The sequence below is a fragment of the Hibiscus syriacus genome, unplaced genomic scaffold, assembly GCF_006381635.1.
Source record: "Hibiscus syriacus cultivar Baekdansim isolate YM2019G1 unplaced genomic scaffold, ASM638163v2 tig00110419_pilon, whole genome shotgun sequence".
NCBI classification, from domain to species: Eukaryota; Viridiplantae; Streptophyta; class Magnoliopsida; order Malvales; family Malvaceae; genus Hibiscus; species Hibiscus syriacus.
In genome coordinates this window covers 1,062,497-1,074,651 of record NW_024062731.1, presented here as the reverse complement: position 1 = coordinate 1,074,651, position 12,155 = coordinate 1,062,497, and the positions used below count along the sequence as shown (strand labels likewise).

The 12,155-nt window shown below is 35.3% G+C and overlaps 1 protein-coding gene and 1 pseudogene across 1 annotated transcript in view; both read right to left on the bottom strand.

Annotated features, from left to right (window-relative positions):
- Nucleotides 1-9,992, bottom strand: part of LOC120124525 (E3 ubiquitin-protein ligase RDUF1-like) — a 31,205-nt gene extending 21,213 nt beyond the window's left edge. Inside the window, exon 1 of the mRNA XM_039143185.1 lies at nucleotides 8,863-9,992. Coding sequence (XP_038999116.1) covers nucleotides 8,863-9,957 — 1,095 coding nt within the window. The 5' untranslated portion in view covers nucleotides 9,958-9,992. The remainder of the gene's footprint in view (nucleotides 1-8,862) is intronic.
- On the bottom strand, nucleotides 3,688-6,723 carry LOC120124556 (annotated as a pseudogene).
- Nucleotides 9,993-12,155: the final 2,163 nt, after the last annotated feature.

Here is a 12,155-nt window from a genome sequence, read left to right as displayed (position 1 = left end):
ATTCAAAGAAAATTACCAGGATTGTCAGCTTGAAAACGAATTGCAATCCCAATCACCAGAGTGAACACCAATGGTGTTCCTTTCAACATGATTAACCAGTTTGAACTTGGGATGGTCATTTTCAGGGTCAAAGTTTCTGAAACCCTGACCATCAACATAAATATTATAGCCATCTCGGCACCGAGAATACTCGTATTCTGCAACACTACTTTGACACTCATATCGAAAGGTATCACAACAAGTTTACTGCCATTACTTACGAGTGTGTTGTGAGGTGGTGTGCCTGTGTAATTGAATGAATGAAGAGGGAAAGCTGGGAAATCAGCATCAGCGTTAAACCACTCACCTATAGTTAAACTTCATCGAGTTAAATTGTCATCAAAGAACAACAAAAGTTGTAGCATTGTTCGAAAAAAGATATCAGAAACGTTGCCAAACGAGAATGGGACTTGTTTGTAGGGTTCGACAAAAGGGTATGAATCATTTCGCCTTGGGAGGATGATAAGTAGTCCATAAACAGTTTCTCTAAGTCATGAAAAGTGGTCATGCCAGAAGATAGTGCCTATTTGGCCAGTAATGGTGAAATTGTACACATAAGACGGCCCAGTTTGAATGGGACATTGTGTGGAGTTCGACGGCCTGTCCGTCCATCCACTCCGAAGCTGTCAAACTCCGTACCAGGAAAAAAATTGTAATTTAACCATAGAAATGTAAATAACTTATATCAGTGAAGAAATTGAACGGCTTCTCGTACCAGTGAATGCTTGATGTTATTAAGAACATGGTTAACTACTTTGACGACTAAGTGTTCACGTATGCTCGTGTCACGTCTTTGGAAACTTCAACTCGGGAACGTGCAGCTGTAAGAGCTCCTTGATGCTATTTGATCGGTTCTGTACCCCAGTAAACTTTAAACCAAACCTTATGATTATGAGCATGCAAACTCGACAAAGGCCAACACCAAACCCTCTAGACTTTGATGGATGAGAAAGCTTTAACACCAATGTGGCCGTCAAGCCACCTAAGTTGGATACATGTGTGGAAGTGTAAACACCATGGGGACTACTCATAGCCACCTAGAGAGGCAACAGCCACAAAGAGAACTTAGAACAATTGAAAGGGACAAGAAAGTTAAAATAAATGACTCAAAGCTTTATTATTCTCTCAAAGTGAGAATGAATGAAATGGATTATACAAATAAAGAGGAGATATTCTATATTTATACTTGAGCTCTCTCTCAATCAATGGTCTAGATCTATTTACATCAGCGACTATAATGAACCTTTAATACAAAAATCCCTCAATCTAGGGAAAGTCAATCACCCCACCATCTAATTATATCAATTAGTCTCTTTTTTCCTTGGATGGGTGTTCACACTTGATATGGTAAGAATCCTTCACAATTTTCTCTGATTTCTTATATTATATATGCACCTCCACTGTAGACATTGTCTGATATGATGCAACTTTCTTTATTTGCAAGGTCAGTGTGAATGAACTCTCTAACATTCTCCAAGTGGTGGTCTAAGTTTGGTGGTCTTGGTAAACCCGATACTCTGCATAGAACCTCTTTAGTATACACTTGTGTCAATTAAGGGTAAATTACACCAATGAGCACTAAACTTTGAATAAGTTTTTTTCACTGAACTTTCAAAAGTTATAAATCAGTCACTAACGTTATCGATTTGTAACAAAATGATCACTCGGCATTAACAACCATTAACGTCTGTTACAGAAAATTAAGTTGGGTCGTTGAAAGCTTATCTGAGCAGTAGAGTGTCCTGTTGGAGAACTAATGAAGTCCTTATTCACCGTCTCTCTCTTTGTGTGTGTGTGAAGCCCTCAAGCTTCGAGAAAGAAGACACTCTTTGAACCAAAAATACTTAATTGAAGAAAGAGTGGAGTTGATGGTTTCATGAGACAATAAGAGCCATGAATTAAGAACAATCCATTTCATCACACTTTCAATATAAGTCTCCAGTTCCATTGATAGAACACCAATCCCTAACTTTCAATATAAGTCTCCAGCTCCATTGATAGAATACCAATCCCTAACCTTCTAACGCCTTCCCTTTCCTCTTTGTCATCCACTTTTGATCCTAAAACTCGGCCCATCGAAGCATATTTTTATGGTTGGAGATACCCACAAAAGGAATGAAAAACGTGGGTCGTAAAAATGATTACACATTGGTTACAAGGGGTTCACTCATTTTCAAGAGTTCATTCGAAAGCTCTGTGAAGACGATGGAATCAGTTTCAATATGCTTAAACTTGATAAATGCTGAAGGGACCAAATCCTCGTCGTCTAGTGTTCATGGTTTCTGCCCGACTGTCAGAAAAGAAAGGATCACTCGTCATTTGAACAGAATTGGGTCTAACATCTCGAACTCCAAGGCTGGTTCTTTTAGTGATTCGCTTACAAACTGGAGATTGTGAATAACATAATCACTTCACATATTCTAACAGGATGAATAAACTAAGCATGCAGGCTTCCAAATCATACCGAAAACAAAAGTTGCATAAATAAAAATAGTGAAACCTGGAAATTTCTTGAAAAATACTAATCATGATGAAAGGTTAAACAATTTTAGTTTGATGCAAAATGAACATATAAATGAAATATGGGACATAAGCGAAACTGATACTGCTAACGTCCAGAAACAATTAACTAGTTTAATGTTTTAAGATGGTCTCAACTTTCATTTTTAAATAATTGGAATGAAGCAATACACATACAATTAGAAAATAAGACTAACTTTCTTTGAGTTGGTACAAACCACATAGTAATATAAGAGCATGTTTGCACATATGCCAGCAAAGCTGAAGTTCCAAGTTCCTAGCATATAGGAGAAGAAAGAGAGGTTTATTTTTAATACTTGCAGAGGATCTAGAGACTCTCCACGATTGTGGGGAAGATGAACAGCATCAGCCACAGATCTTACTCATATGTCAAATGTTGGGTTAACTGGTTTTAATGCTAATTTGAAGATGCGCGTTTTTCATTCCCTTTTGGGTATCCACAGATCTTACTCACATGTCAAGTGGTGGGTTAACTGGTTTTAATGATATTTTGAAGACGCGAGGTTTATTCCTTTTTGGGTATCTCCAACCATAGAAATTTATTTCGATGGACCAAGTTTTGGGACTAAAAGTGATTGACAAAGAAGAAAGGAAAGGCTGGAAGGTTAGGGATTAGTGCTCCATCAATGGAGCTTGAGTCTTGTATAAAAGGTGTGATGAAACAGTTTGTTCTTAATTCGTGACTCGTATTATCTCGTTAAACCAAGAACTTTATTCTTTCTTCAATAATGGGGTCTCCCTTATTAAATATTTTTTGTTCAAAGAATGTCTTCTTACTCGGAGCTTAAGAGCTTCACTGACGCACAAAGCTCGAGAGCCTCACACACACACACACAGTCTTCTCCAGCATAGCACTATACTTTTCGAGTACGTTTTAACAATCCAGCTATCTAGGTACGTTTTTAATGATCCAGCTCAGTTTTCTGTAATAGGTGATACAAGTCGATAATGTTAGTGACCAATTTATAACTTTTAAAATTTCAATGGAAACAACAGAAACTTACTCAAAGTTTAATGACTATTTGTGTAGTTTACCCATAGATTAACTAAGAAAACAGATTCTAATTCGGTTGGATTGATTCAAGTTGTAAATCAGAACCGGGCATGTTTAGAGGATAACCAGTCAAATACTACCGTTCCAATCAGTCGGGTAAAGATCCTCCACAATCACAACCTGAATTCCTGCACTAAGATAGTCGAAGAAAATGCATATAGCCTCGTGAGCTTTTACAGCCTAGAGGCCATTTACACACCACCTCAAAAAATAACATTATTTGTAATTGCAAACATGACGTGATTCACATATTTTAATGCATATACATTTATATTACTTAGATGGGGAGTCAAGTTAAACCATGTCTGAATCATCCTACTCGCTCTCCCTGTTTTCCTGCCATCTTGAACCCATTTTGAACTTACATACGGGGTACGTGCCTTGTTGCTGCAGCCACGGATCGATACAACCGGCATGAAACTGCAATATGAGATTATTATCAATATACATAATAACTGATATCGTATAATCATTCGATGAGAACATAAAAGTGAAATAGAACTTGATGCAAACATGGCAAGCTCCGAACAAGTTCCCCCTGTTAACTTGATCCAAGCAAATGGTACAAGTTAGTTCATCTTCCAAAGCCTTCGTACTCCCATCATCGGTCCTAGAATCTTGCTTTAGCTGCTGTAATATATAGTGATAATTCAGAACGATACACAGACAAAGATATCTTGAACACGCTCTATGATTATCAAAACCTCAACAGAGGCAGACGAAGATTACGCCTGCTTCAGTGACGATCCAGCACTGTAAAAAAAACAAATCATTGTGATTATGAATTTCGTCAAAAGAAACCCGGATGCTAATTCACAACAGAAGCAAGCTAGCTAAACATAAACATTTGTGCATACCTCTCGGGACCAGGACTCTTGTACTTGTGCACAGGTAATCCCTTCCTCGCTCATTGAAGGAGTTGTGGAAATATTATCAGAATCAAATGCTCTCAGGGTATCATAATCTGGAGCAGAAGGAAAGAAAATGGTAATCTTCATATGACCAGACAAAATACCACCAAAACTCGGTTACAAATATCTGTCCTTGCATGTTAAAACCAACTCATAGAATCTTACAGGTGAATTTTGAAAATAGCGCATACCTAGATCATCAAATTCCCGATCAAGAAGAGCAAGTTGGAGTCTTAGTCCTTGTAAGCTTCCTCTAGTGGCAAAAGCGATTGATGGTGGCATGTGCAAACGCAACTCAGTGTGACCAAGTAAGCCACTAGCTGCTGCAGCATGAGCTCAGGCCTGAGCTTGAAGTTGCTGACAAGTTGCATACATCCTTAGACTCGTAGCCATCAGAAAGACACCCACTACTAGCCAAAGCTGCACAAAGAGACATAGAAGATAACTACATGGCTGCAATTTATTAACAGACACAGCAGCATGCTCCCATTGAATGTATAGTGTGTACATACCAGAAAGTTTGACGACATTTGATGAGAGTTTAAAATCATGAACAGCAAAAGAACTGTTGAAAACAAACAAGAATAGATTAGAAATGCGCATAACAAGAAATGATTAGAGGAAATGTTCTAACAAATGCAATGAACAAATACATAAGCAACTAGAAACATTACTTGTAACAAGAAAGGCCAATGAATTTGAGTTAACTGGTCGAGCAGTATGTATACGCTGGTAAAAAAATAGTGCAATGAAAGTTCGGACCCCATTCTATTGGATGAAAAAATCTAACAGGCAAATAAAATGTAATGATGAGGAGAAGCAAGCATACCACAGCCGGACGTTCAGGGATAAATCCTGAAAACCGCTCTCAATATCCCCTCTAGTCCCTCGGAAAACAAAACTCGTTGTTGAAGAAAAGCAGAAATTCCACTAGTCTAAAAGGCGGCAGCAGATACAAACAACTTTCCTCTTGAAACCGTTCAAATCCTATGACATTACAAATGTGAACCACTGTTACAGTCATTACAATCAAACAAAACATAGATAGGCAGTAAATCATGCTTTATTAAATTGAAATTTACTCAATTAGGATTGTCATTGCCTACTATTAAGCTAAAACCAATTTCCCTGATTAAAAAAGCAAACCAAAACAATAGTCCAAAGCATGATCAGAAAACGCTAAAACTCCCTAGATTCAAAAAGAAAAAGCAGTGTCAAAAGGAATTGGAATCCAACAAGGGAAAGGAATAAAAGATCATAAAATTTTCAGTGGAAACAAAGTCATAGTAGATTTAGTACTAATCCCATTAAGCCATTACAGATAAAAACAGTGAATTTGTTCAAAGTTCAATACCACCATATCTTTATTTCTCAGTTCTCGCATAAAGTAACTTAAAAAAACCAATTCATCGAATTGTTTTATGAATTGCAATGACATGTTACTTCTCATTTGCACTATTTTAGTAATTAAATGCTGTCTTTAATGCCTCATCCTCTAGAGTATATTTAACAATTAATTAAGGAAAATTTTACACATACTCAAAAGCAAAAAACTCAGAATTTATAATTCAAATTCCTTCCTTTTAATTTTTTAATATTATTTTAAAAATCACACATAAAGACTGAATCAACCGCAAAATCAAGCAACAGGAAAAATGGAATTTAACACAGAGGCCTACATTACCCTATAGGAATCAAAATCATAAGAAAAACAAAATTCAACTTTCCAGGTCTTTACTGAATGATGAGAAAGCGCAAGGTAAAAGCAAAAGAAAAGTCTCATCTTTCCACCGTTTTCTCAGCAAACAAACAGAATCTGATGCGAAGAAACACAGAAAACCTACTCAAGGAAATCAAAGATCAATAGATCGATTTAACAGTCTTCCTTCTAATTGCAAAATAGGAGGGATTTAAGAGGAAACACAATAAGAAATGCAAGAAAATTTCTCTGTTATTCTTACCTTGTTTCTTCGTGTGCTGTTAGCGATTGAGCCCTCCGTGTCTTTGTCCGAAACTGAAAATAGCAATTTACTTGTCTGCTCTTCATTTTTCTTTTTTTAATACCAAGAGAGAAAGCTCTAGAAATAGAAAGTGACACGTGCACTGGATCTGGATCTAACCGTTGCCACGTCTTGTTGACAGCGTGGATAAATTAGCATCAGCCGTTGGATCTCTCATTTGTGCACTCCCACTCAGACTTGTGGTTTACGATTCATTGCCAAATCAGCATCCAAACTTCCAAACATCTCAACCTTTTCTTTTAAATAAACAATTTCCCAAAAACATATTTATTATTCTTTAGGATAAACTAAGCATTTAGTCACTCACCTATTTCGATGATTCTGATCTGATCACCTAATTATATATATATTTTAAAAATCACACCTAACGTTACGATTTAGTTTCATTTCGATCACTCTCGCTATTAAAAATAAACAGAGTTATTCATGTGGTAATTTTTTTATTTTTTTTCAATGATGATATGGCATTATCTTATGGTGACACATCAACAATTATGTTTATTTTTTAGTGACAAATGATCAAAATAGAATCAAAATATAACGTTAGGTATGATGTCGAAAAAAATAATTTCATGCCCATAACGAAAATGTGAAAATAGATGAGTAAATAAATATGTAGTTTACCCAAATTGTTTAAGGTAAATATCAATTTTAATATTGTGAAAATATATGTTAAAATGATCTATAATAACTAAGATAATATATATTTAAAATTTTCTTAATTCATTGATAAAATTAATTGGGTTAGGCTTGACCAAAGCACCTACTATCAGACATTACAATTTTTTTTTAATTTTTCATTTCCTTTTTGCCTTTAAAGAAATTATTTTTTCTTATTTTTCTCTATAACTTTCTCCACAACTCAATTGTTGTTGTTGTGCACCACCACATCCAACGTTGTCAGTTGTTATTGACAATGGTCGATCAAACTTAAAATCCTTTCTTTATTTTTTTTTTCCCCTTGAACTCAGATTTAGATATTTTAGAATTTTAGAATTTTAAATATTAAACAATCCCTCAAAAAAATTTTTAAAAAAAAGCAATAATTAAATCATTATATAACGATATTATTCAATATGGATCCTTATACCAACGCAGTTAACTATTACATAAGCATCATTAACAAGCAATGACAATTTCCATAAACCGAAAAGCATTACCGATGCAATTGAAAATGAGAGACCAACACTATTGAATTATAATCCAACCCCACTTGAATTATAAACAATTTTGTCAAGATGCTTTAAACTTCAAAGAAATCAACACTATTTTGAGTATAAAAAAGGATAATAAGAAAAGGGTAAATTGTACGTTTAGTACCTAAACTATTAGTTTTGATCCATTTTAATACCTAAACTTTTAATTTTTTTTTCAAAATTATACCTAACATTTAGTTGTCGTTCCATTTTAATATTTTATTAAAAAACCTATGATTAAATTTTGATTTTTTTTTAAAAAAAAATTTAGGCACTAAAACATTCCAAAACTGATAGTTTAAGTATTAAATACTCAATTTACATATAAGAAAAATATAGATCGATTGCAAGGCATTGAATTAATGGTGGCAGATGACAAATAAAAACAAGTCAAGTGTGGAATTAGTGATTTCTTAAGAGGGCAGTTTGGTTGCAAAGTTTGAGTTGGGAACTTCTCTCTCTCTCTCTCTCTCTCTCTCTCTACAAATGTCCCAAACTAAAACCCTAAGTATGTTTTAACACGTCGCAGATAAGCTCTCTCTCTCTACCAGCCGAAACATGTCCCATTATGAGCTTTCATTTGGGCATACATATGCCTAATGCTTTCACACTTTTGAGAGTTGTTATTAGACAACTAAATGAAATCCATAAGATTTGGACAATGGAATTAGTCCACACCATGCGGTGGGGGTGAGGTGTTTGGTAACGCGGCCAAGTGGATTCACTACCAGAATCTGACTAATTCCTTTTTTCTAGATTATGTATGCCTACTCTTATTTGCCACCTTGATTCATATTTTCTTAATCTTCCCTTGAGAATTAAGGGTCTTGTATGGTCCTCCTCGTACGTTTAAATTATCCCAAACCCTTTTTTACATACGCAATTTCACCATAATCATTTTTCCTCAAAATTCCTTGGGTTCCTTTGGGTATCCTTCCTTCTTGTGTACCAAAAACAATCCAGAAGAAATTAACATGAAAATTGCTGATGTACTATATCAAATTCGCCAATTAAATGGTTATTTACAATCCTTTTTCATAAATTCAAAGCCCATAATGAATTTGAAGAAAATAAAAATTACTTGTTTTTATAAAAAAGAATTATTCCAAAACAGAATTGGAGCTTGAACTTATGCTTCTTGTAAACCTACGAAACATTGATGTTGAACCATTTCTGGTCAACCCACTGGGTTCTTCCCTCCCACCATGAGACTGACTCTGACTCGGAGACCTCAAACCCCTCCTCAAAAACGACGTCAGGTTTCTAACAACTCTCCTAAACCCGTTCTCTCTTCTTCTGACCCCGACCCACGTCACCCTTCTCGGTGCTCCATGATCTGAACCCGATTCTCCAAACCCCCCATCCATCTCCGTGTAAACAACCGGCACTTCCCTTTCCCCCCTAAACCTTCCCACCGCGAAACCCCCACCGGGAAGCCTCCATATACTCAGCCCAACCGTCTCCGAAACGTCATCGTTTGACTCGCTCCGATCCGACGGCAATTCGTGGCGGCAAAGCGGACACGAGTTCCGGAGAGACAGCCATGGGATAATACAGTCCTCGTGGTAAATATGCTTACACGGCATCTCCCTAGCTTCCGTACCGAGCTCGAATGGTTCTTTACAAACGGCACATTGAGTTTCGGAGCAAACATGGGTCTTCTCTATTTCAACGGTCGGCATTGATTCGATTGCTGACTTCGAAGCGGGCGGGTTTTCGGGTTGACTCAGTCCGGTTATCTCGATCTGCGAAAGCTGCTCCAATAACCGATCGAAACCCATACCCATTAAAGTTTCGGACATCGAAGTCGGTATCGGTCTTAAACCGGACCCAGATCCGTCGTCGTAGAAGAATCCAAAGTCGCCTCGGTTGTTTCCATCTGCTGTGCTGTCATCGTCATCGGTTGAACCACGAAGGACAATGATCGGATTGATATTTGACCGGTCAACGGAGCCCCGGCGGTTCCTACGAAAGACGAGATTTCGCGTCCGATTCGAATTTTGACGGCTGTTATCGTTGCTGGCGATCATATTCATGGCTGGAAATCGACGGCTGTGATTATCCGATGAATTGATCTCCTCGACGAAGCCACCATCACAGTACGGACACACAACCGCGTCGTTTGTACCATCTAAATCCAACACACGAACTAGACGGGAACAGCTGTAACACCAATACGACGACGTCGAAGACATGCTTGAATCCTCCGGCAAGAATTTCAGATCCAGGAAGAACGAGCGAAAGCGAGAAAGAAAAAAGTAGAATAAAAAAATGATTTTTCGACTCTGAAACGAGCTTCACTCGCTCTTAAAGCAAGACGAGACCGGCTTAAAGTTTAAACGCCGTAAGGTGTCTGACTCCACGTGGCGGTTTAGGAGTGGATAAAAGAGAAAACTTAAACGGCGTAAAGGGATTGACCAGTCAATAGGAGACTGATGCTTAAGTTAACTGGGGCATGGTAGCAGGTTAAAAAGAGTTAAAAAAATTAAGCTGTAAAAATGTTGGGACGCCGAGTTTGAAATTCAACAATTTAGACGAGGAATGAGAGGCGCGTGTGTCGTGCTGGGGCTTGGGTGGACAACTGGCAGGAACTACTAGGAAGATTCTTTAAACCGAGGCAGTAGGGAGTGTCTTGTTCTCTGTTTTTGTTTGGCGCGTGAGATGGACCCACGCTCTTATCAATAGGTATTAATATTAGGGACAAAAACTTTAACCTCAAAAAAATATTCAAATTCTTATGTAAGTTTGATTCAGGGAATGTAAGATTATTAAAGGAAATAAGATTACTAATAGAAATAAAATTACTACGAATGTTGTATTTTGTGTTTGGTTCGTTTAGTATGAATGTAAGATTACAGTGTTTGGTTAAATAAATAAAATATTATTTGAATATATATTTTATCAAATTACCCTTATTATATATTTATTTTTTTAACAAGTTGAATTCTACTATAATATTACTATAATTAATTTATATATTTTTTAAAAAAAATATAAATTCATAAAATTTTTATAATTTTTTTACAAAATTGAAAAGATAAATATGTTTAATGAAAGTGTAAAATTTTATTTTAATCCCTGAACTTTATATAAAATTCTAAATATGGATTTTTTTTTGTAAATCTAAAATAATTTAAGGATAAATTTATAATTTAACCTTCGTAGAATTTTTTTATTCAACGACAGAAGAATGATATTTTTGAGAGAAAAAAATTAAGAGCATTTTAGTCCAAAATATTGGGAATGTAACAATACCTAAGGGAATGGGTAATCATATTCCCGATAATATACTCTCAAAATACCATTGTTGGGAATAACTTATTACCCGAGGCTAGAAATGTTTACCAACCAAACGGGGGAATGACATTTCATTCCCCTAATAATGTGAGATATCCTGAACCAAACGCCCCTTAATATAAAATTGAAGTCTAATTTTCAAAATACATTTATTGTGAGTATTAATTAATGGTATTAATATTTCGTGTAACCAGCAAAATTCCACATTTTACTATCATCGTTAGGTATATTTTTATATTTTGAATAAATTCAAAGCATTAAAAATCCCTAATTAAGATTTAATTTATAAATGTCAATTTCTGCATCATAATTTATCATGATGACATTTAGTTAGTGTTTTTATTTATTGATCTTCTCTTTCTTAAAAAATTCAAAAATACCAATAAAATAATTACACCCCAAATTATTTTTTATATTTACAAAAATAATGATAATAATTAATGAATAGATAGTACTAATAATTTGTCTCCAATATCAGACCGAGCAATGTATGTGGGTCAAAGCTTAATGGCCGAACTTAGTATATAGTAAACAGAATTGTTAAATTAGGTCAATTGTTGTTGGAGGAAATTAAAAATATCAGGTCCAATACGGTCCAAAACGGAAGCAATGTCAAGGAATATGCTTTCATTTGGAGACGGGTTAATTTACAAAAGAATCTAATAAAGATATTGAGTACATTGTGTGAATGCATGGACGGATGAGCGGCGGGCGGAGACAATCATCTCTTAAAATTTTAAGATTATGTTATATTATAAATATTTTACGTATTTTTTTATTAAAAAATTGTTTTCACTCATTCAAAATTTATAAATTTAAATTTTTCTTCTAAAATTTATAATTTTAAGTTCGTCACCTTATTATAAAATCTTAAGTTTATCCCTGGTGGAGTGTATACTTCACTCAAATTTGATGAGTGTTGATTAGATTTTATATTATATATATATATATATTGGAAAATCAGATTCGGGTAGATCCGGATATTTTGAAGCATAAGGTTTGATTCAAGAATCCGAGAATAATAATATAATTGAATTTTTTTGGATAATCAATATAATTAAACTTTATATGTTTAAAGATATTTGTTATAACACTC